The sequence below is a fragment of the Pantherophis guttatus genome, chromosome 1 (assembly GCF_059756535.1).
Source record: "Pantherophis guttatus breed Tessera chromosome 1, ASM5975653v1, whole genome shotgun sequence".
NCBI lineage: Eukaryota > Metazoa > Chordata > Lepidosauria > Squamata > Colubridae > Pantherophis > Pantherophis guttatus.
In genome coordinates this window covers 299,888,321-299,914,952 of record NC_142063.1, presented here as the reverse complement: position 1 = coordinate 299,914,952, position 26,632 = coordinate 299,888,321, and the positions used below count along the sequence as shown (strand labels likewise).

The 26,632-nt window shown below is 36.4% G+C and overlaps 1 protein-coding gene and 1 long non-coding RNA gene across 3 annotated transcripts in view; one reads left to right on the top strand and one right to left on the bottom strand.

The window, feature by feature from the left end:
* Window positions 1-26,632, top strand: part of ATF3 (activating transcription factor 3) — a 42,772-nt gene that overhangs the window by 6,048 nt on the left and 10,092 nt on the right. Inside the window, exon 2 of one of the 2 annotated variants that reach the window (XM_034427785.3) lies at window positions 20,540-20,649. In XM_034427785.3, coding sequence (XP_034283676.1) covers window positions 20,603-20,649 — 47 coding nt within the window. In that variant the 5' untranslated portion in view covers window positions 20,540-20,602. Of the gene's footprint in view, window positions 1-20,539; window positions 20,650-23,057; window positions 23,408-26,632 lie in introns of those variants that run through there. The other variant, XM_087883191.1, reaches the window with a different exon arrangement.
* LOC132712072 (uncharacterized) lies at window positions 3,294-7,755 on the bottom strand. The gene is made up of 3 exons (XR_009622783.2): window positions 7,689-7,755; window positions 5,015-5,148; window positions 3,294-3,417 (listed from the first exon to the last, which is right to left on the bottom strand). It is a non-coding gene; the product is annotated as an uncharacterized LOC132712072 (long non-coding RNA).

The window sequence follows — 26,632 nt, the reverse complement described above, 5'->3', positions numbered from 1 at the left end:
CAAAAACATATGGACTACACATCTCGATCAGGGCAAAGCAATAGGAACAGTTTACATAGACTTCTGTAAAGCTTTTGATTCAGTGGTACACAACAAATCACTTCTAAAACTAAAATCCTATGGCATTTCTGGACTCCTACATAAATGGATAGCTGCTTTCCTGTCAAACAGACAACAAGTGGTCAAAATAGGAAGCGCTCTATCAAATCCTGTACATGTTAATAGTGGTGTTCCCCAAGGCAGCATTTTAGGTCCAACACTCTTCATACTTTACATAAATGGCCTTTGTGATCATATTAAAAGCAACTATGTTCTCTTTGTTGATGATGTTAAACTATTCAATACCACCAACAATGCAACTACCCTTCAAAAAGACCTTGACTATGTGTCACATTGGTCTAACAAGTGGCAACTTCAAATCTCAACCAACAAATGCCCTCATGCCCTCATCACCTCCCGCCTGGACTATTGTAATGCTCTCTACATGGGGCTCCCCTTGAGGAGCACCCGGAGGCTCCAACTGGCGCAGAGTGCGGCCGCGCAGGTGGTAATGGGAGCGACATGGCGCTCCCATGTAACACCTCTCCTGCGCGAGCTGCACTGGCTCCCGGTGGTCTTCCGGGTGCACTTCAAGGTTTTGGTTACCACCTTTAAAGCGCTCCATGGCTTAGGGCCTGGTTATTTACGAGACCGCCTACTACCACCAATAGCCTCCCACCGGCCAGTACGCTCTCATAGAGAGGGACTCCTCCGGGTGCCGTCAGCCAAACAGTGTCGACTGGCGGCCCCTAGGGGGAGAGCCTTCTCTGTGGGGGCACCTACCATCTGGAATGAGCTCCCCCCGGAGATACGGAGGATCCCGGATCTGCGCTCCTTCCGCCGTGCTGTGAAGACCTTTTTATTCCATCAAGCGGGCTTGGCCTGATCTCTTCCCTTTTTAAATATGTAAATTTTAATCTGTTTTTAAATTATTGGGGTATTTTAATTTGTCTGGGCCAAAAAGTTTAATTTGATTTTATCGGGTTTTTTAAATTTTGTGTATTTATGTATTTTATTGTTGGCTGTTCACCGCCCTGAGTCCTTCGGGAGTAGGGCGGTATACAAATCAAATAAACTAAATAAACTAAATGCTCTGTCTTGCACATTGGCAAAAAAAATCAAAACATAAAATACAAATTAAATGGACATGACCTTGTAGATGACCCTCACTCTCTCAATGACCTTGGAGTACTCATTTCTAAATATCTAAGTGCCAGAGCCCACTGTAACAACATTGCCAAAAAGGCATTAAGAGTTGTTAACCTAATCTTACGTAGCTTCTTCTCTGGTAATATTGTACTACTAACTAGAGCATACAAAACATTTGCTAGACCAATTCTTGAATACAGCTCATCTGTCTGGAACCCGCACTGCATATTGGACATAAATACAATTGAGAATCCAGAGATATTTTACGAGAAGAGTCCTCCATTCCTCTACCTGCAATAAAATACCTTATGCCACCAGACTCCAAATTTTGGGTTTAGACAATTTAGAACTATGCCAACTTCAGTCAGACCTAAGCATAGTACATAAAATTATCTGCCACAATGTCCTACCTGTCAATGACTACTTCAGCTTCAACCACAACAATACATGAGCAAATAATAGATACAAACTCAAGGTAAACCTCTCCAAACTCGATTGCAAAAAATATGACTTCAGTAACAGAGTGGTCAATGCCTGGAATCCACTACCTGACACTGTAGTTTCTTCCCCAAACCCCCAAAACTTTAACCTTAAACTGTCTACTGTTGACCTCACCCCATTCCTAAGAGATCTGTAAGGGGTGTGCATAAGTGCACCAGTGTACCTACTGTCCCTGTCCTAATATTTCTTTTTACTTACACTTTTCATGTATTCAAATTATGTTTATACTTTTACCTGTTAACTTATATATGCTTGACAAAAAAAATAAAAAAATAAAAAATAAAAATCTGCATGAAACCATTAGAAAAAGTTATCAAGAGATTTGGGAATTTGTTATGCTATATGTTATACTATGAGGATGAAGATGTCAGAAAATAATAGGTCTTGTCACCAAGAAAGCTACTAATGTTCTGAAATAATATGTAGAGTCAATAATGTCCTGGAAGAAGAGTAACAAAGGTAATCTAGGATAAAGGAAGATGTAACTAGTCAGAAAGCAGATGAATTCAAATACAAATGCAATCTGTTTTGGCTCAGAGAATAATTTCCTTGAAGAATGAATTTTCAGATTGATATCTATTTGTTATTGCGAAGTCATGTCCGGCCCATCGCAACCCCATGGACAACGTTCCTCCAAGCCTTCCTGTCCTTTACCATTCTCTGGAGGCCACCATTGTTGATGGCATTGAGAAATTTGGTACAATAAGGAAATAACTTTGAAATGATGAACCGAGGTTGTCTAGTTATTTGTAAATTCTGCAAGTATGTGGAAACTGAGGTTATAAGTAACTTTCCCTAGTTTGAATAGATAGTAAATAGATATTAAATAGATACCTATTCTTGATGAGGTCAGACCTGACTTTAGTGACACAAAGCTTGTAATTAATCTGAACTACATTACCTGTATCATGATGCTCATAAAATCTTGTAAATTAATGAATGATGCAAGGGTCAGATAAAAATGCAGATAAGCATTACCAAACCAAAAGAACACACTACTTACACACTACACTAGATTTGTTTTCAGGCACAATTCAGTACAGTTCAAATTTCTCAAAGATTGAAGTCCAAGATATTTTAGGATTGCCTCTCTCCTGAATTAGCTTCCTAGCTTTAACTATGGTGGAGATCCAGATAATATGAATGAGAAAAAGGATTATCTTGTGATTACATTATAACCGTGGAATTTTCTCAAGTTGATACTTTCTTTAATAGTGGTGGAGTGCAGGAGTTAGATTGTTATCAAAAAAATTTTCATGTAATTATGCTATTATCTTACTGCAATTAAATTGTAATTTACTGTGTTAACATAAGCCACCCTAAATAGTGCATAATACAAGCAAGGTAGAAATTATATATTTATAATAAATAAAATAGTATCCAGTGTTATTTTCTTATCCTATTTGCCTTTCATCTAGGCTCATGAAGAGTTCTGGAGAATGCAAATTTTGATTGGTCTGCCCTAATAGCAATCTTGGGACATTTCATTATTTTAAAGATGTTTTAAATTAAATTGTAATGCATTTTGAGGAAGTTGTCAAATTGAAGTGCAGCAGAAACTGATGTATTTGAAAGAAAAAAATGCAGTTCAACATTGATGAAATACATCACCTATAATAATACCCAAATTTCACTTTTTGTTCCAAATATGTAGTTGTCATATAGAGTCATGAGTAGTTTATAACTCATATCTCTACTATGGTTTGAAGTCAGATATGCCAGAGTTTTCTGTAATGAAAAAAAAAACAAGGATCACTTGAGTCATTGCCTAAGGCTATCAAATATGGGTAGCAAAAAGCACAAACAAGGTGGCAGAGATGGTTGTTCAGATTTTTTGAGCTTTGTTCTGCCAGTCCTACTATTGCCACTCTTGATAGTGGTCTGACCATTAGGCTAATGGAATAGGGCTAGGAAGACACAGAATAGGCTTCAAAAAGTGTTGAAAAATGCTTAGTGAAGGAACTCTGTCAATGTCTACCAATCATGCAAAATTCAAGGAGAAAAGTTGTTTTCTTAAGCTTTATTCTGAATTATCAAGGACATTTAGTTGGTCTGACAGAAAACAGATGAAAGGCCTAGGAAAGTGTTTTCTTCTTCCTGCTTATAATAGCTACCTCCTTTGAGCAAAGTTTAAAATTAATAATAGGTGGTTGATAAATTGCCTCTCTTCATCAAATGAGATTATTAATTTTTGTGAAGTTCCCTTTTATATGCTAAATTGAGACCTGTCCTCTGCCTTTGCATCAGTCACACCACATGACTGGCATGAATTACATAACAATTTGCACAATGATGTTATTATGCAAGTGATATCACTTCCCCAGCCCCATGTGGACATTTATATTGCAATGCTGTATATATTGTTTTATATCATTGTATATTAACATTTTCATAACTATATTAACAGTCCCTATCTTATATTCCTATTAGCATAATTTTTTTAGGAATGCATAGTTTATTTATGCCATTTTTATTCATCTTATTTTGAAAGAATTATGACAAACATGTTTTTCTTCCTTCTCCACTTTATGTTTATCTCACTATGGTAGTATTATGAGACAGGTCAGGTTTAGTTGAGCATCATGACTGTCAAAAATTTGAACTTAGGTTTATTTTTCTAAACCGACGTTATTCAGTTTTTCACACACTCTCATACAGCTTACAAGTAGACCTTGACTTAACCACATTTGAGCCCAAATTTTCTGTTGCTAAATGAGACAGTTGTTAAGTGAATTTTGCCCCATTTTACAACTTTTCTTGCTACAGTTGTTAAGTGAATCACTGCAGTAGTTAAGTTAGTGACACGGTTGTTAAGTGAATCTGACTCCCCCATTAACTTTGCTCACTCGAAGGCTACAAAACCTGGGACACTGCAACCATCATAAATATGAGTCAGTTGCCAAACATCCCAATTTTGATCACATGACCATGAGAATAAAGGTCATAAGTGTGAAAAATTGTCATAAGCCACTTTTTTTAATGTCATTGTAATTTTGAATGGTCATTAAACATAAGGTTGTAGGTTGAGGACTACCAGTACTTTATAAGCAACTCTTTTCAACCAATTTTGTATCAACACATTACAATGTAATATTTTGTTTTTTAAATTACAGTAAATTTTTAAATGCTCTTTTGAAAAGTCTCTGTTCTTCAAAAAATAAACCATTTGAAGTAAATACCAAAAAGCAGAAAATGACTTAATAGAGCAGTAAAGGATCATAGAGAAATATTTATAACTCTAATGGCTTTTAAGCAACAGATCTTGCCTTTAGTAGGCTATCTTTGGAACAAGGGGCACCATTCTGAAATATAGCCCCTCACTCACCTTAAGGTCGAGATGATGCTATTGCTTCATATTTAGATCATGGCTAGTGAAGAATTATAGGGCGCTTATTAGTCACCTATTATGTGACTTAGCATTTCCACTCAGTTTAGTAACAACAGTTGGTTCGTTGGGGGCTGTAGGGGCAAAGGAGATTGAGTTTATTAACAGAAGTCCCAGATCAGAAGGAGAAGGCAGCAAGAAAGATGAAAAGTCAGGATAACAGATAGACATGGAGTTTTCGAAGAGATGGATGATGGCCTCACATTCTGAGTACAGCTGAATGGCTCACCTTTCCATTCTCTCAGGTACATGTAAACCCTGGTTATGCCTGTGGTATTTTACTCAGATAATTTTTGAGGATGCCTATAAAGAGACTCCCCCTTTTTTCAGAACTATACAAACAAATGTAAATAATCATATTGCTGTAACAATGTTATCTATTTTCTTTCCTGAAAGTTTAGAGTATTCAGAAAATTTGCTGCAGCTATATTGACAGCAGCTTATTTGTAATGATAGTCACCAAAGAAATCTGTACTGTTCCTTTTTTTTTTTTGCAAGTGTAATATTCCTTTGCATCAGCCTACAAAATGTTTTTGCTTGAAATTGTGTTTCTGATGATAAGTTGAATTAAGAGCTCTATATTGTTTTATGTACAAGAGAGGGGTGAGAGGATACTGTTCAATATATGGCTAAGTATGTTGTAAAAAGCGAAACTCTTTGATTGTCCCTGATTTTAGTGAAAAAGTAAGGTGATTATTTACGTGAAACAAAACAGATTTTAAAATATAAATTTTAGCAGGAATCATACCTTTTGCTAACGTTTTATAGGGTACAATTGCTGTTCTTATTTAAACAGATAAACACGGTTACACTTCTAAACTTTCCTCATTCAAGAAACACCCCCCTCATAAAATTTGCATCAAATGTGTTTATAGATGCAAAGAAAAGTGCAGCTCAGATATGAGACCACAATCCTGGAAGTTGTTTTGATCAATTGGAGTATTTTGTCTCTTCTCCACAACTAACCTTCGTAAAATCCCTCTAAATTTGCTAAAGCCCATTGAGGTCAATGAGCAAATTAAGGGGTAGGTATTAATTTTGTTATTTGTAACTGATCATACTAAACTGGGATGTTTAGTATGGATGTTTTTGTTCTTCTTTTTTCCTTGGATTATATTGTCATTTTATTCCTTGGATTATATTGTCATTTTATTCTTTTACTTTGTTATATGCTCAGAGAATATTTGTTAGTAGTTGAATCAAAACTATTTAATAAAATAATAACAGTCCCACTTCTGACTGGGATCCTGGCAGCAAATATTTGCATTTAGGGAAAATATGTATTATGTTCATTTGAGTAAATAATTTCTTAACCATGTCTTTAGCATGGGTAAACTGCTACATATATGTGAATCAAAATCACTGGGACCGATGTTTTGATGTACAAAAAAGTAAAAGAACAAGTTACTTATATCAGCATTCTTGTTGAAAAATATAGAATACATATTAATTGTAGAAATAGCCACCCATTAAACCCAAATTCTGAAAGAAATGCTTGAGTAGCCTGTAAAGCTCCTTAGCATGACAACATTAAGATTGTACAAGATAAACTGGCTGAAAATAAGATCTACGTATTAGTCCATCTTATTCAAAGTATAGAGTACTTTAAATAAAAAGGTGCTTTGCTTATCAAACAGGTCAGTTTTAAATGAATATATTTCCTTGTAAGAAATGGGGAAACTTCTTTAGAGAGAGGAATTTATTTAGCTACTGTGCATGCCACGAATTTCATTATAACTTGTAATAATTTACTCCAATTCTAGAACCGATATAATAGCTAAACAATGAACCATCTGCAGTAAAAAAGTAACAACAATCACACCCCAATCCTGCTATCATAAAATGTCATAATATAACAATCAACAGTATACAATCAAGTTTCAAAACATAACAGTAAGACAACATTCATATACATGAAAATTAAGCAAGTAGAAAAAATAGTTGGATAGAGTATGTATGTAGATAGATGTCTTTAGACATTTTTTTAAATTCGCTTTAAAACTACTACTGTTTTCTCATTTTTGAGCAATATTCAAGAGATCCTTTACTGTAGTGGTTGCTAGAGCTATAGATATTTTCTCATAGCCCATTGTTGTTTGTTACAAAACATAGTTTTACACAATTAGAAACCTAGAAAAAGAGAGGAAATACTTGGCCCACCACAAGATAAATACTTAAACTTGAATGCATTATATAATGTTTCTAATCCATAAATCCATTGTGCTAAGTGAGGCTTTATTCTGAGTCAATTTACAAAGGAAAGCACTGTACATGTGACACTTATTGCTGATATCTAGATAGTTAACTATTGTATTATTCAAACCAAAGTTAGACACATCTTCAGTGATTTCACTGGATTTAAACATACTTAATCCTACGTTAGCTTCTCCTTCTCCTTCTGCCTCCGTCCTTGTGCTTAAGAGTGCTCAAAAAGAAAAAAAAGTGTCCAAACTTTCCCTCCATATAGTTCTAACTTGTTTACTAGAAATAGCTGCCTGCTAGCTTGCCTGTGAAATAATAAACCAGTGACCCTGAATTGCATTAAAATCAACTTTCCTTCTAACCCAGGCTTGTAATTTAACGACTCTCACTACCCAGTAATTCTGTTGCTTACCTCTGATTGGCCCCATCCTTCTGTGGTGTAGAAGTATACACCGCATTCAGAAACTGACCTAGAACTGAAGTCTGATACACAAGAGCTTTCTGTTTCTCAGTGACTCATTTGACATTAACATAATTATGTTATAGTAGTCAAAGTGATTTTCAAACTATGAGTAATGCAAAAATGAGAGAATGTGTATATAGGAGAGTGGGCATATCAGCTGGCTGAAGTAATCACCAGCTGCTGATAGCAGCTGAGGAATGGAAGTCCTGATGTAAAACTATCCATGTCTGAAACTTATATAAAGCCCTGAAACCTAGAGTGCAGGCAGTCCCCTAGGAATCAGGGAACATCCAAGGCCATTTTATTTTCTCCTAATGATAATGAGAACTTGTCTAGTCAAGAGTTCCTTTGTTTACTGATTTTTCTCTACTTTCTTTTTCCAAGATCTCAGAGTTAGTTACCGTTTCCAATTCTAACCAAACTGAGTTATAGTTTTTCTAAAACTTCAAATAATAAAATGAAATAAAGGAAAAGGAAAAAAAAACTTTTGTTACTCAGCACTGCTGATATTTTTCCTTAGAGTTTGTAAAATAAAAACTCACTTTGCCCTACCCAATTCCTTAAAACTCGGGATTTTCTGTCAAGCATAATATGTACTATACTAATAAAGTTAAAGAAAACACAGTTTATATAATAGTTCTTTGTTTTGATTCCTAACAACCTCAAAACCTCACACTCTTTACAATATGGCCTGGACCTGCATCCTAGAATTGTATCAATATCTATTCTGATATAATTACAAATAAAAGTGACAATGTCACAATAATTAAACTGTAACTAACTGACCACATTTGAAGAAATGATATACTCTTATCTATAATTTCAGATAATACCTGAAATTTGTGTTAAATTTGTGGAAACTATTTTGGAAAAATAAACTTTGTTGTTTGCCAGTTCCTTTCTACAATCTTTATTATGATTGTTAACGTATTAGTTCTTAATTTGGCATTTTGCACTAACAGGATCTTCATTTAAGAAAATTGTCAAAACAAAATTCTTTTAAAATGTAAAATCTTTAAATTTTATAACTTCTTAAAAAGTTATAAAATTAACTTTCATACTTTTATTATTAGTGTGAATTTAATTCTACATTAAAATTTTATCACTTTTCAATTATAATCATTGTATTTATTTTTTATGTTTTATTGAAATAACATTTTGATTTTTTTTCTTCTCTGTTCCATTGTTAAGTTTTCATTATATTTTAATTGACTATCAGTTGGCTCCTTTGTAGATATAGAGAGTACGTTCAAAGAAAATCAACACAGTTTGTCATGCTGTCCATAGTGTTATCAGTTTCCAATTTCATTCAGGCCTTTAATTTTTACCATTTTTTTCCTTTTCTTTAGAAATAATTCTCCTCAAAAGATCACCAAGCAATTAAATTTTAAGTTAACACCCCACCCCCCAATATCTGGGTTAAAGGAAGAGTTTCAGAGAATTTAAAAACTTACTATTTTTAATGGCATTTTAATAGACTTAATAAATAATTCTTCATGACTTGGATATTTTTTCTAAGAAAGTAAAGAAAAAAATATCTGACTTTTGATTTGTTTCAAAATGGAACATTTCATATTATTCTGCAATTTTTTGGTGAATCTATGGATACCTGCCAACTGAAGGTGACATAATATTTCTTCATATAAAATTGGTTCAAATTAATTTATTATGTGTGTCATGCTATAATAATTTGGCTAGATTTTAAGGCCCATAATCCATTTTATTTCCATTGCTTTGGAATAGCTAAACTCATATCTTTAGGAATGGGTATCTGTAGTTTTTATATAAATAATTTAGCTCTTTTTAATAAGAGAAGAGGGCATTGATTCATTTCTCACAAATGTCACAGGACTGAATAGTATAAATTGCTTAGAATTAATGTTCACGTTTGACTAACACTTTTTCTTTTTTTCTTATTTTACATTTCTTTATCAAACCTACCAGTTTCCATATGCAGTAGATATATTAAAACAGTGGACCAAATATAGTAGTGCATACATTTGATTCTTTTTTCAGCTAGTTTTATCTTCATGCTAAAGCTAAAGAAAAAAACATGGCATCATTTTTAAATATGTAAATATTTGATCATTATTTTACATATTATTGTAAGATAAATTTGAATATGCACACAACTTACTTAATGTGAAAAATGTTTGAATACAATTTATCCTATTATTTGCACTAAATTGCTCAAAGGTGGAGCAAACCATAATATAAAAACTATATGGATATAATTAAATCAAACGGAATATAAGAAGAATTGAAAAGAGTTATGTAAATAACAGGTGATATGCCAGACAAAGGATTGATCATAATATCAGCATAACAGTAGCTGTCAAATATAGGTGTAAGAGTAGACAGCAGACATATTATGATCAAGTTTTTTTTTTTAATTGCAATTAATGTAGCAATGCTAAGCATTTTTAGGAAGGAATATATTCAATTGATTGAGAAGGGATTTATTTTCAAGCACTGTAAACTTGGATAGGATTATATTGCTTAAAATCACTTGTTGAAATGGATGATGAATGAATAAGTCAAAAGGACTGGGTATATAGCAAGACAAAATTCGCTGTTTTTCTGTTAATAAACCCATAGTACCATTTTAGTTTGTTTCAGATATGTTGTTGATATGTTCCTTCATCTGGGAATTCTGGAAGCATAATTCTAGCAAATATGGAGGATTACAACTTGAGGAACTGCTATCTTACTGCAGTATAAATTGCTTGAGTTCCCTTCCATTTCAAAAACAAGCTGGATTGTTATTTGACTCTAGGCTAAACATATTAAAGGTGGGTGGTGGTGTTTCTTTTCAACATTTGCATGGAATATTTTAAATGAGATTATTTCCATCAAATTCTTAATGTAATAGAAATGTTCTCAGCTAAAGTAGCCAGATCACAATGTTAAGGAGTGTACCCCTGCAATTTGTCCTGCTTGTCAGTATTACAGGTTCCTCTTATCACTTGCCCAAGATGAGAGAATGAGAAAAACGTTACTGCTAAAATTCTCTTTTTTGGCAGAACTCTCTGATTGATAGTACACATGTGAACAGGAAGATGCAGAATTTTGATTATGATCATCATTGAGATCCATTGTCAGGATGGGTTAAAATGACAGTAAGAGAGAAGAATTTATAGCTTTTTTTACACATCCACAAAACATACTGTATTTTAATTTTTTAGAAGAAAAAGAGGAAGACCCTTAATTTCATTCTCCAAACATGATGTTTAAATTATATTTCTGTCAGGTACTTTAAATAAGGTCTTAAATTTCAAGGTGTTGGTTATTACCTTTAAAGCCCTACATGGCTCAGGGCCAGGTTATCTTCGAGACCACCTTCTACCGCATAGCTCCCAGGGACCGCTAAGATCCCACAGTTGGTCTCCTCTGGGTCCCGTCAGCTAAACAATGCCGGGTGGCGGGCCCGCGGGGGAGGGCCTTCTCTGTGGCTGCCCCAGCTCTCTGGAACCAGTTACCTCCTGAGGTCTGGACCATCCCCACCCTATTGGCCTTCCGAAAAGCGGTGAAGACCTGGCTTTTCCAGCAGGCCTGAGGCCATTGATCTCGCTTTGCGATCTGACGAGATCTGTCCATGAATGGTGTGAGTGGGTTTTAATGTTTTTAATGTTTTTAATTTTTAAGTGTTTTTATAGTGATTTTTTTAGTGTATTGTGAGCCGCCCTGGGTCTTCGGAGAGGGGCGGCATATAAATTGAATAAATAAATAAATAAATAAATAAATAGAATAAAATCATCTTTGGCTCTTTTGACCTTGAAATACAAGAAATACTTTGAGCCAATCAGTGCTCATATCTTTCCTTAAAGCTGACAAATTTTTATTTATCTATTTTTTTGTGCCTTTGAGTCAGTATTGATTTTCAGAAGTGATTTGCCATTGTGTTCTTCTGAGGGTTGAAGGAGAGTGTTTGGCAAAAGGTTACCAAGCTGGCTTTGTGTCTAAGATAGGACTTGAGCTCAAGGCCTCCTAGTTTCTATCCTGGTATCTTAATGACTACACGAAACTGACTCTAAAAAGAAAAAGAAAAGAAAAAAGGCAAAAAAAGAAAAAAGAAAAAAGCCTGAGGCATAGAGGAATGTAAATAAGTGTTCTGTCTTACTACCTGGTAGCAGATTACAATTACCCTACCCCTTCCACACAAAAAGAAATAGCATTTGATGTTAAGATACCTACATCCATTGTAATATACATATGCCTAAGCATTTTGTTTGGAAAATCAAATAAGAAATTACAATTGTTGGAAGCTATGTTAAAGAAATGTAAACAAAAGTCATTAAACCCTCCATAGCTTCCTAATTATCTTCCCACCATCCTCTATTGCATTTCAAAGCTGTGAAAATTAATGACCAGCAATTTTGCAACCAGGTGTTTTCCACAGTTGCCAAGGCCGAGATTACATATTGCTTCAGCAGTTGGGATTCTTCTTTCTTTTTTGCCTGTCAGTTTTGGTGATTTAGTTTGGCTCTCTTGATGAAAACAAGGATATTTTTGAATGCACTTACAAAATTTATGGAACTGAGTTATTGATTAATATTCATGTACCTAATTGCTGATTAATACATTTGCATAATTTTCCTGAATAAATCTATTCCAAGAATTGTTGGGAGCCTGGCAGCATACAAGTTTTATGAATTATTATTTTTTATTATTAAATGTACCTGCCATTTGGAGAAAAACATTTAGCGCGTGAGATTTTATCAGTAATGGTGATCAAATAAGGAATAACAGCCACACTTGCATTGAGGGGGAAAGGGCAGATATATTCCACAGAAAGGAATATAATCCATACAAAGAAGTAACAAGTTCCAGAAACTGCAGACTGAATTTGGGGTGGGGAGATTTACAGGTGTTGCTAATGGGAAAAGAGGCTGGCTGTAGAACTGTAGCAATTCTAGGAAATTACCAGCTTTCAATAATTTCAAAGAATAGCTCCTGAAGATAGGCCATAGTGTGAAACCAATGAGTCCTGGATCAAATTTCAAAGTGATGCAAAATATCAGTGAGATACTGCAATAAAAATGAAAGATCCATTCTTGTTCATTCCACCCTCTTAGTTACTAATTGTGGGGGAGGACTGCCTTGACTTTCTGTTTCATATTGTTCTTTAAATTCTGCATCAGATCATCTAGTGAAATATTCACTGTTGAGTGGCAGGAGAAAAAAACACCACGATTTAAATATAACAAGATATTCCAAGAGACAAAGAAAAGAGGAGGACTGGGCTTACCTGATTTGAATTTGTATTTGGCAGCTTGCTAGTTCCTTTGGATGATGGTTTGGATGAAAGAGTGGGTGTTATTGAGAAATAGAAGGCTTTTGGAGTTAGAATACTATGATTTGAGATTTGGACGGCATGGATATTGGTGGCATAAATTCAAAATCAAAGTGGATTTTAAAAACTCTTGTTAGAGAAGAACACGGAATGGATACAAATTCAAGTTGTGCCCCAAAATAAATTTTGTGTATCTAGACACAAGAAGCATTTTATAGATGAGGAACAGGCAAACACAAATGGTTAATTTATCGAGAGGCATTAGAATTTTGTTAAGGCGAGTATAAAATAAAATCAAGAGAAGAACTGGTGACAGAGGATTCAATTATCAATGATTCTCTTATTTATAATTAATAAATTTAATTTAAAATAGATGAAAGACTATATGGTTGTGAATATTGTAAGACTACATTTCAAAAAGAATTGTGTACAAATGATGAACATGTAATTGCTAAAATTATAAACGTTTATTGAAATTTGAAAGAAAAAAGTGAAAGAATATATGACAGTGGGCTACAATTTTTGGTTATAATAGACAGATGGAACAATGGGAGAATATGTGGAAAGGATTAAAATTTATATTACATTATAGACTTAAAATAATTTTTTAATAAAATGAAGTAATATAAATATATACCACCAGATACATTATCTTCAGATTTATACTGGAAAAGTGAATAACAAGAAGGGACATTTTATCATGTTTGGTGAACATATATGAAGTTGGATACCAATCATGGAATTTTTGTACACAATAACTGAAGCAAGATTATTGTATGCACAAAGATAGAAAAATTCAATATTACTGTATCCCCAATGGAGGGATGGTTGGTGAAATAGATGGACCTTGCTGAGATGGTTAAATTAACTTCTTTGATCAGAGAAGAGAGAATTACAGTAGCTACATTTATTGCCAACTGCAACTCTTTATAGACTTTGTGTGAAAAGAGAAAAAAACGTATTTATGATTTATGGTTTTGATGATTAGACAGGATAGATTACAGAAAAAATAGTTAAGTTGTAACCAAATAGAAAAGCTTATAATTGTACCTATATAACTGCAATTATATAAAGAAGACTGGAAGCTATTTTGTATCATTTTTCTTTTATTCTCTGTGCACTATTTTCTTTCTTGTTTTTTTCTTGTTCTTATGTTATATTAGTTGATATTAATTTTTATATTCTTTTCAAAAATTAATAAAAGTTTATTAAAAATATTCACTGCAGAACATGGGAGGATGACTGGTGTTTGCTATAGTTTTTTTACAGCATTAAGAATAAGATGGAAAGGATGCTTTTAATGCTGATTTTCTTTCATGGTGTAATTATTCGGTTTTGATTCGCCTTTGTTTTTCTAGTACTTCCCTTTTTTTCCTTTCTCCTTAAAAAAACCGACAAATGTGCTAAAATGAGAAAGAACAATATCTTTTTGAAGCATAGCAACCACCCATCACTTACCATTTCATAAAAAAACCTATCAATCATTATTACATACCCCAATTGTGTAATATTATACTGTATTACAATAGCAGTTCAAAGACCCTTTCCCCTATATGTTAATCTGTCCCTGTGCTGAGCCTTCCACAAGCAATTGTATGCCAGAATTTCCGTTTTTCCATGAAAGTTAAAACCTATGCCATTTAGTTCTTACTTCTATGAAAACTTATTTAGAAATGTGTAGTTTTCATTTTTGAAAATTAATTCTGCAAAAAACACAGAGAAAAATATTCTCCTTTGTTTTGGTTTTCCCTGACAACACAATCTTATGCCTGTCTAAAATGAATTTATTTCTAGCCAAATTGGATATAGGATTACAGCCCTAATATTCTTAATATATTCATTGTATTATAAAAGTTCTGAGGGCTGCATTAAAAGGTTTTACTATTTGTTGATAACTTCACTACAATACTGAAGTCATCCTCACATTCTATTATAATAAGCACACTGATTAGCATATAATCAAAATCTACGTGATAATAGGCTTCTTGAAACTTTTGAGACTAGAACTAGGCTATTTAATTTGTTGTTTTCTCTTGAAACTCAGAAAATCTCTTCCCCTAATTCAAGTATAAACATTATACTATATATAGCATTATAGGCCAATGCATTCCATCTCGTTTTAGTATAATTATATCTTGGTTAACTCCATGTTCATTCCAATTAACTGGCTTTCTTCCTAGCAAAAAGAAGCGCAGTGCAATAAGAGAAAGAAATATTGCAAGTTTGTCCAAATATGTCAATAAGTAAGTAAGTAAATAAATAAATAAATAAAAGCAATTGCATTTAAATCTGAGTGACTTAGACATCTATTTATTTCAGGATTATTTAAAATTCTTCTAAGTATTGAATATAAGTACTCTTTTACAGGAGTTAAATCTACTTACCTTCCTTACTGGTTCAGAAGTGCACGCGCCATGTGCACATGTCTCAGGTGCACACAGACCTTCTGCGCATGTGCAAAACCTGCGCATGCACATAAGGTAAAAAACACATTACTTCCTGATTAAAACCAAGATGGGTGGGCGGAGCTACCCAAGGTGGGTAATGACACCAAGGTGGGTGGGCGGAGCTATGCTCCGCCATCGCTACCGGATCGCTGAACCACCAGCCAAGATCGCTATCGGATAAGGTGATCCGGTCCAATCCGATCTGGGAGCATTTCACCCCTGCTCTTTTACCTGAGGAAATGTGATGCTTCTCATGGCTAGCACATTATCTACTATTCTGAAACTGCATATGAACTTTGATATAAATTGTATTGTGCAGAATCTTGATTCAGCTAGATAAACATACTTTAGCCAGATTACGGATAATCCTTGGATTATGACAGGAATTGGGACTGGCATTTCCATTACTAAGCAATGCGATTGTAAAACATGATGTTGTATGACTATATCACTTAGCGATGGCAAACCTGCAGTTCAAGCTGCCATCATAAACCCAGGACCATGTGGTTACTAGTGGGTGTTCAGGTGTTGCAGGGGCAGGTCCTTTGAATGTGCGCATGCCATGGGGGTGCTGTGGGCAAGTGCCCTACAGTGTGGAGAGGTGCATACGTGCGTACAGCAGTGGGCGGAGAGGAGTTGCTATGGAGCATGTGCAGGTGAAAAAGCGGCAAGAATCAGAGTGACTTCAGACTTCCTACTAATGTCCCCACTGTCTTTGCTTGTAGAAGCCAGCAGGGAATGTTAGAAATTGCAGTCACATGACTGTGGAGACTCCCTGATGGCTGCAACTTTATAGACGGCCTTAAGTCAGTTGTTCAGTGCCATCATAACTTCTCAGCTTTTGATCCTTTAAGCAGAGTGTTGTGGTACGCTGGCAGCCTGCAGAGCTGGCAGCAGAGTCGGACTGAGGAGGCTGGGGAGGAACATGGGCCAGTCCTGGTGTCTGGTAAAGGTTTGGACGAGGGCTCTGCTTCAGAGGCAGAAATGGGGCCAGGGCCATCTGGGAGTTATATGCTAACTCCAGAGCCTCCAGAGTCTGACATCAGCGAGGCAGAGGAACAGGGGGAGCATGTTCCCAGTGCACGCATGTGCAGAGCTGCCAGAAGACAAGAACAGTTAAGACAAAAGGGGCGACTCGGGAGTAAGGCTTGTAGATGACTGGCCCCTCCCATAAGACATAAAGGTGGAGCAAAGATGACATGAGCCTTTGCAGGAAGTTACTTTATTCGTTCTCGTCAGTTTAAATTCTGAAGCTCCGTTTTGACTCTGTGCTCTGTATGGCCTTGCAAAGCTAATTGACAATTAGGTCTTTGGCAGCGTGTCAAGGGAGATAAAGGTGGGTGCTTATCAGCCTTATCCTGAAGGACTGTGGCAGACTTCTGTCGGACTCTTTACAAACTATTTGTGACTCATTACGGGCTGTGAATGAACAGAATTCACAGCCGTTGAAATAAAAAGAGGTTTTTTGGGACTAATCGTGTACTTTTTACTGGCTCAGGAAGCCTAGGTCAGAACACAGAGGTACTGTCAAGGACAGTACCTTTTGCATTGTACAAATTGATAAGAGGAGCCTTTGAAGCAGCCTTGATGATAGGATTAAGGGTGACCTTCAGGGCATAGTCAAAAAAGTTAAGATGGTGGCCATTAGGATGCAATCATATATAAAAACAGGCAGAACTTGTATCATCATGATTTCCATATTGACTTATTTTACCACAACCTGTCAAGCACCGGGGAAATCAGGAGATTCAGGCAGTTCAAATGAGTATAAAGATTTATTGAAAGCTTAAACTCTCTACAAGAATCTGAGTGGGAAATGAGCGGGAATTAAGAAGGCATTCAAGGTGGGCTGGAGGTAGATCTCTCGTGGGCATGCAGGGACTCATGACTGATGATGTGTTTGACCCCTTCCTCGGGCTCAGCCCTGTCATCTCTTAAACAGCCTTCAGATACCTCTGTATATGTCCATTTAAACTAGCATTCAATCTCTCTTCTGGCTGGCAGAGTACTTCTATGACCTGAAGAAGAGTTTGATTTCACAATCTAGAGCTAGAACCTTTTACTGTGAAACACCAGGGTTTAGTACTTGGATATCCTGCCCTGATATTTTTTATTGTTAGATTATTATACATTTAAAAGAGATTTCAAAATGGTTTTCAAAGTAAAAATGATCTATAAAAGCAGTAATTAGTACACACTGATAATGTTAAGCAAGTTTGGAAATGAATACAAATATAATTTCATTTTATGAATCCAAACGTTATATTGGAAGGGGTATTTTGTTACCATTTCCCACATATAAATACATAATATATATTATATAAATATATATATGCAAAAAAAAAAGCAAAATCTCCTCTGATGAGCTTAGTCACTAATTTTATCTGTACTAGTGAAGATGGTTTGTCAAAGATTCTGGTGTCAAGTTGTTCAGAATTGTATATGTCAAAAAAGTAAACTCTTGACCTGTCTTTGCAGCTAATTGATAGCCAGTATGGTTGTTTTAGCAACATTCAGACATGCACATTGCCTTGTGATGCTCAGCCACTTGATTGCTCCATTCTGTACCAACTCTAGGAATGCTTACGTTAGAGTTGCAAAAATCTGGATGACCACTCATCTTTTAACATTTTGCTGCCATATACTAATTGTCCATATTTTTGAGATATGCAAAAATATGCAGAGATATGCAGTAGATATAGTAGCCCTATCACTTGTAGTTCCTCGACCAAACTCTAGAACAACTCTGGATAAAACACTTTACAGTAATCTAAATGGGAGGTTATCAGTAGGTGAAAAACCACAGCTAGTTTGCCCACGTCAATACCAGTTGAATCTTTGAAGCCATCTATTATAAATCTAGAGAAGTCACTTGAACTGCCATTAACAATGATGAGTCTAGGAAAATTCTCAAGCCATGTAATTGTTCTATCCAACAGAGCACAGCCCTATTTAGAATATAAATTCTCCAATTCCCATGCCTTAGAACCACGTCCACAAGATTCATCTATTTTCAGTTTTGAACAGTCTGCATTAGGAGTTGGGAGTCCATAGGCTCTTGGATTTGTGTAAGAATTTTGTAGCTATGAATTCATCGCTAACCATGTTTTTTTGTCCTCTCTTAGTTCCCTTTCCTTTTTGTGTTTTTGTATTTTGTGTTTTGTTATGTGCAGCTAGTAATTTCTAATATTTTCCATTGAGCTATTTCTTCACACTGTTGCTCCAGCAACAAACACAATACAACAGTATATCATGTTATTATTGTCTTACATTATGATATGCATCTTTGAAGTATATTTTTCATACCTGTCTTGTTTCTCCTCAAAATGATTATGTTCTTTTTCTTACTATACAGCTACAAGATAACTTTCTGTATTGTGGGGGGAGGGGGGGAGGGATCTGTTTCTCTAAATCCATCCAAAAGTCAGAGCAATTGATCATTCTGTGGATAGTGAAGGTCTACCAAAAGATCAGCATCAACAAGAGTTGTATAGGTCTGGATGCATGAATATATTGTTTACTATACCATATTGATGGACTGGACACCCAACCCGAAAGATTCAAGGTGACCTGGGATCCAGAGATTGACTTTCTCAGTAGTGGCCACTTTCCTCTGGAACAGATTGCTGTCCAAGATTGGATGTACCTTTACCCTGTTTTGGAAAATGAGAAAAACACTCCTCTATTAGGTAGCAGCTACGGAATTTACAGTATTTATAATTTTAAATACTTTATTTATTGGGTTTATGGCTGAATTTCATAATTTTATGAATGCTTGTTCATATGTTGTAAACTGCCTAGAATCAGAATAGGAAGCATATACACTTTGATAAATAAAATATATAAATAATCAAACATGCTTCTTGAATAATTTCTTTTGAAGAAAATTAGTAATGAGTTTCTGCTCTTCTGAGATTCTAGAGTGTTTTGGAAGTGGTAGTAGAGTCTTCAATATTGTTTGTTGTGCAACCATGGTTCAGTAGTTCAATCATATGTTGTTTTTAGAAGGTCCCATGTTCAATTACTTCATTACCCCAGGAACAGCTGGAAAAATTTTCTTTTGAAAACTTGGAAAGTTGCTCCTTGTCATCTTAGACAATACTGAGTTAGAACAATAGTCTAAGTTGAGTATACCCTACATTCTTAATAGGTTAAGAACCTGTTAAGCTAAAGATAAACTAAAAAGAGCTTTTTCAGTTAGGAAAGGAAATTATGATTTGAGAACTATATATCAACTACATTCATGATTGATTTCATTTATTATGTCAAGCAAAACTCTACAATCTGTAAAAATTAATGTGGAAATTATTTGTTCTATAGCAATTCACAGAAAGAGTGGATGCTTTGAAAAGGCAAGATTATACTTTATGTAGTTATGTACTTTATGTACCAAATGTACTTAATCAAAATTAAGTTTAACTGAATGCTAAATAATGCTTTATAAAGAAAGTTTAGGCTTGCTGCCTTAGGCAACAGATTTATTTACAGGAGAATTCAGTGAAAATCAGTATGATTCATTTGTAAATAAATCAGGTTTAGGGTCATCAGGTGGATGAAATGGAATAAGTTAAATACATATCAAGAGTTATAAACAGAGAAAAAGTTATACCTTGTATTAACTAACTAGCATGAATTTGCAGACTATCTAATTCTGGAGAAGCCTTAATAATATAGAATGGAACTTTATTTATTATAAAAATATATAATTAGATATGCAACTTAAATATTTATCTTTCTTTCCATTCTTCTTGACAAATAAGGCTGTCATACAGCAATACCGGTAGTAAATATAATAAATGAGAGCCATTATTAACTACCCTATTATCCCCTGATAATAAGCCCAATTGGGCTTTTGAGTGCATGGCAATAAGGCCAAGCGCTTATTTCAGGGTTCAAAAAAATATAAGACCCGGTATTATATATATTTATTTCTAGGATCAATATAACAATTTGATATACCATATTATTTTTAAGTTACATTTCCTTAAGTGGAAGAATTCTTAATATGTTCAAACCTAAATAAATAAATCAGACAAAACATATCTATCTCTTTTTATTAGAATATGAAAAAAGCAATCATGGAACACAGAAGAGCTGACTCCAGCAGAAAGTAAACCAAAACCATGGTGTTTCTCCAACTGTCACCACTACATGTAACCTTCAGTTCCAGGTAATAATCTATTTGAATTATGTATCACAATAATTTAGTCTATTTTATATCTTTTTAATGGAAAATACAAAACTCCTTTAAATGTCATTTGTAAAAGTGGCCAAAAATTTCAAAACTAGCTCATTCACAAGACCGGAATATATACAGTAACTCAACTCGGTGAGCATGCAAGATAGATGCCACTGTTTGTTGTCAGCTACATTCTGTGGATATACTGGTTTTTGTTATTGTTGGTGGGTTTTTTTTAAACTAACTTTTTTGTTAGTCATCAAGAATCAGTTTCAAGGACAGCCATATATATTGACTAACAATTAAATATTGCACACCAGTTCCTTCCAATCCTATCATGATTTTTCACGGTTTTGCCTATAAATGCACATTACCAAAGAGCAAGAAGCATGGCAGCCATTTTAAAATACAAGGTACAGACAAAAGCAATGCTGATTTTATACTATGTCAAAGGCACAGAATGCCAAAAGCGATAGAGGGGCCATTAATTGATAATGCCTTCTACACTTACAAATGTTATAAGTGATTAGTATGAAAATGACCTCAATGAAAAATCAGGTTTTGGATGCAATTCTGTCTGTACTTAGAGAGGTTCTCATAGAAATTATACATAAACTTTCAATGCAACCTACAGAATGTCCGATTGAAACCAATGAGTGAAACCAACTTACATTCCTTTCATTTGAAAAGGTCTCCTCTATGTATGATTAATATTTGGAGCCAGCCCTCAATCATGCCTTTAGAGAGCTTTAGCTGAGGCCTCTGAGTTTATCCTCTTGGAAACGTGCATGGCAAGTCCAAGACTTCATTTAACTCAGTGGAAGACTAGCTAATGGTATCCACTTTGTAAATAAAATAGGGGGTCCTGGGGGAATACTCTCATTTTTGAAGCAGAGTTACCCAGAAATAACTCTATTAAAGTGAGCGCAGCCAACCAACGAGGAAAGAGAAGAAAGGCAACCCGAAAACTTCTCCACTACTTTTTGCAAGAGTTCCCACGAGGTACGCTTTGACCTGCACGCGCCCTTTGCTCCACTCCCACGGAAATACGTCAGTGCATCGCTTCCAGCTAATCTACATCCTCGTTTATTCTCTTGGTGGTGCAAGAAAATGGGGAGGAAAAGTATCGAAATTGTCTTCCTCGTGTCACTCTCACAACCTGCAGTAGTTGGGTGGAAAAACCTTTGAAAGTGGGTGTGTGGGTGTGTCATGTCCACGTGGTATTCAAAGCAGGTCCCTCAAATATTCTCAGACGAGAATTTTGTTTTCAGAACATTCCCGGAGGGGGTTGAACTAAGACAGGGTCAGATATTCATCCAAATCGAGATAATGGCTTTTCTTTTAAGAATGGTGTGCAAGGTTTTTGCTGCAATGCGAGGCTGAGAATCTCGTTGCAATTGTGGAACTTTATGAACATATATTGTTAAGAAAGGATCCGGCAGCAGCCTTCTCTTTGTCCAGGACTCAAAGGCAGATTTAAACGGAGGGTTTTTTTGTACGAACATCCTTAATAAAACCAGGCAAGATAGAAATATTGCATTTAAAAGGCAATACACGGGGAAGAGCACTTTCATATGGTAGGAAACTGGAGTGGGAAAACCACTGGAAAGAATTTTTTGTGGGGAGGGGGAAGAATCCAATCTGGGTAAAAAGAGAGAGGCGGGGATTTTAAAATAACTTTTTTTTTATTTTAACAATTTAACCGGTCGTAGCTATAGAGTGGGTATTATACCGCGCGCTCCCTTCCACTCAGTTGTCCCTCCGATTCCAACTTCTGATCGCTGCTGCTTCCACAAACCTTTTTCTTAGGGCAGGGATGGGAGTGACTCGTGATAGTTACGCCTGAAAAGTGTGGCTTTGAATGACTCAGGTGTACGATTTTATTACACAAACCCCATACAAAACCCAGCGAATCTTAAGAACGTTGATGCCTTATTTACTTGATAAGGCGGTGGAGATGATCAGCAAACTCATCTTAATCTTTCCCTCTCGCGTAAATACCCAGCCTGGCGCCAGAGACCTCCAAATAAGAAGCGACAGTCACCCATGGCCCTTTTTAAGTAGCGGCACAAAACGGCAAAGTGTCCTCTCCGGGACTTTCTTTCGGTCGCCTAAGTGAAGAAGACGGCGAGACACCCCCCCCGCCTCTCCGAGGTCACCGCCGACCACCTCCCCAAATGCTCCTCGGCCCCGCTTTGCGGAGAGATGCCAGCGATCAGGAGCCATTGCCTCACGAGCGGCTCCGAAGGGTGTGCGCTTCTGGCAAGCGGCTTCTCAGGCAGCGTGGAGCGGGCGCCGAGGGCCTCCCCCCCCCCTCTCTCTCTCGCCCAGGGAGCGGGGAAGGCCTTGCGTCACTCGGAGACCCCGCCCCCGCGGCCCTGGCTCCGCCCTCTCACCGAGGAGTCTTAGCATGACATCACCCTCGACTGACGGCCAGAGTAAATAGCAGCGCCGTCCGCTGGCTATATAAAGGGGGTGATGCAACCGCGCGGCGAGCCAGAGGTTCGAGGAGGCGCTCAGAGCCAGGGAGTCTCGGCGGCGATCGCTGCCAGCCACGATCGGGGAACGGCGGAGGCGGCGGCGGCAGCGACGGCGGCACCTCTCCTGCTTTGACTGGAGTCCCGACAACACACATTTCGTAAAGCCCACTCTCACGGTTGCGAGTTCGCCCTCCCTTGTATTTGCCGTTTCACTTTCTTGTGTAGTTCTTTGAAGAAGGAAGGCGCGTAGAAGAACTGGAGTAAAGCAGGTAGGGAGCGAGCGAGATACCGGGGAAGAGTGGGGCAAACGAAAGGCTAAAAGTCCAGAAGGGGAAAAAAGAAAAGAAAAGAAAGGTCTTTGTTTTTTTGTCCAGCTGTTGTGATGGGATATGTATTAAGGAGAGGGGGGGGGAAAGGTGCTTAGTAACTCGCGTCCTTCCATCTCTTTCGTTCTGTAAGTGATGCGGTGGGTTATTTCGGGTGCTTTTTAGAGAGGACTGAAGACGGGGATGAAAAAAGTTCTGATCAACTTTGAAATTAAAGAGATTTCACTTTTGGCAAAACTGACGAAGTGAAATCAAAACAAACAAAAATCGGGCAATTTCTCTTTCCTTTTGAAATCAGACCAACTGAAAGTAAAAGTTCATTCATCCGAATGAAACTTGGAGCGCTCTTTAACAGGCACGCCTAAAGAAAGAGAAACTCCCAGGTCGTTTTCTCGTTCTGGCGCTTTGCTGGTTGCTGTTTTACAGTTCTGACGACGGTCAGGGGTTTCTTCCGGGGGGGGGGGGAACGGGGAAGGTTAGGATGAAAGAAACCACCTTTCTCCCTACCGCGCGCTCCAGGAGCTACAGGTCCAGCTTGACACGCTGAGATCATCTGTGTAAAAACAATGCGTAGAAAAAAGTTATTGCGGCTAGTTGTTTAAAGTCATCCCCAGCTTGTCGTTTCCAACATGTTTTTCCGATGGTCTCTAGACCAAATAATAATCAGATGACTGTATCATTCACTCGGTTACGGGAAACTGCGGGGAAGCGGGACGGCAACGTTCAAAGTTTTAAGTTTGTTAGCTGCTGATACCTTCGGTCACCGGTAGGTGGCGAGCTGGATGGTGGCGAGCATCGCCTCTGCTCTGACTGAGCAGGATGCTCCGGTTTGAACTGTCACTTTTGTTTTCGTACACAATATTATAATGCGAGGGAAGGTGCTTTTCAGGTGTGTGAAATTTCCTGCATATTTCTTTCCTGGAAACTTGTGACCTATCATCCAAAAGCAAATGCAAAATTCATAATCTATAATAAAATATTCCGATAGTGCCAGATTAAAAAAAAACAAAGAAAGTTAACTTTTTCACATCAGAATTAATCTGGTTTCTTCATTTTTTGATCTGGGTGGACAGGCATTTCCTTCTCCTATTATCTATTGATTAATTGTTCAATTTGTTCAGAATATTTCTTGCTTGCCCCAAAGCTCTCAAAAGAGCTATTGTTCAATAAATGGGAGTCAGAAGTCCTTATAGATTTACTCCACGTCACCTGGATTCTACCACTCAGTCTAGTTTCTGGTCACTCCAGGTGTTAAAGCAGCTCAGTTTGAAATTATAACACTGTAAAGCACAGGTAGTCCTCAACTTATGACAATTGAGCCCAAAATTTTTGTTGATTAATGAGGCAGTTAAGTGAATTTCGCTCCATTTTATGATCTTTCTCATCACAGTTGTTAAGCGAATTGCTGCTATTGTTAAGTTAGTAACATGGTTCTTCAGTGAATCTGGCTTCCCCATTTGCTGATCAGAAGGTGACTAAATGGGGATCACATGACCCCGGGACACTGCAACCATTAAAAATATGAGTCAATTGCCAATTGTTTGAATTTTGATCACATGACCACAGGGATGCTGCAACGGTCTTAAGTGTGAAAAATGGTTATAAGTCACTCTTTTCACTGCAATCGTTAACTTGGAATGGTCACTAAATGAACTGTTGTCAGTTGAGGACTACCTGTAATTCAGCCCAGTATATTTATTTCAGAGCAGGCTTTCTGATAGCAGCTGTAGGTTGATTTCAGGATTTCAATGTAGAGATGATATTTATTTTTTTATTTTTTTTTAAATTTGATTTATATGCCACCCTTCTCCAAAGACTCAGGGCGGCTTACAATGTGCTCAGCAATAGCCTTCATCCTTTTGTATATTTATACAAAGTCAGCTTATTGCCCCCACAACTGGGTCCTCATTTCACCTACCTTAGAAAGGATGGAAGGCTGAGTCAACCTTGAGCCTTGGCGAGATTCGAACCCTGCAGTAATTGCAGGCAGCTGGTCTTAATAACCAGTTTAATAACAGGGTGCCTTAAACCCCTGTACTACCAAGGCTCTTTTTAGGATATTTAGGACCTTTGAGAATTAGATTTTTGTGTCTCATGTTGGGGGAGGGGGGGAGAGGCAGTAGTAGATCTGCTATTGGATATATTGACCAGAAATTGGGAATAATAAAGTCCAAGATAAGCAAAGGACCCAAAGTTGGAAAAGATGACACAGATAAATATTAACAGCAAATTGCTTGCTTTTACTGAAGTGATATTGTAAAAGGATAGAAGGAAAATATCTACATCTGTCAATTTTATTTATATGAAGATGAGTCATTAGTAAATCTAGGATTTATTCCAATCTAAGCTTGGAAGTAAGTCTCACTGAATTAAATGGGATTTACTCCTATAGCTAAGTCTGTGTAGCATGGCTTCCCAGAAAGCCAGTGTAGTGAGCTTTCTTGGAACCAAGCCCATGAACTTCATAAGAAGCTTCATAATTCACAAGAAAGTATTTATAGGAGTATAATCTTACAGCAAAATCTGCATAATTTGCTCAGAAGTAAGAACCAATGTGTTCATTATCAATGAGTTGGTAGCACCTTGGTTTATTTTCTGTTCCCCCCTCCCAAATATATATATGCATAAACATATACTTTTTAAAAAGGCAATAAATAAAAATATATAATAAAATAATAAATGAAATATCGGAACACATTTATTCAAAATTCCAATTCTGTTCAATAGGGCTTATTTTTAAGTAAATGTCCACATAGAATTTCTCCCAAATTCATTGTAAAAATGTTATTAGCAGCAAAATAAACTGCTGTACATGGAGCAAATGATGGTTAGTCAAAAATATGATTGAAGGATCAGATCTGTTTTCACATATAGAACAGTACTTTATTGAAGAAAAGTTTATACTTTTGACCAACTTTCCAACCTAAGTAGGACTAAATAAGGACACTAATTAAAAATGATCACAGTGACCAGTTTCTGGTGTCATTATCAATCACATTTCATCATCTCAATAAGTAGTAATGTTCAAAACACCAGTTAAATGTGACCAGATTGCAGTGTAAATGGCTTAAAAGGTCAAAGTAAATTCAGGGTGATTATGAATTTTAATTACATTTATAATTGTGAAAGTTTATCATTTGCTTCACAGGTCTTATGGCATCAATAAGG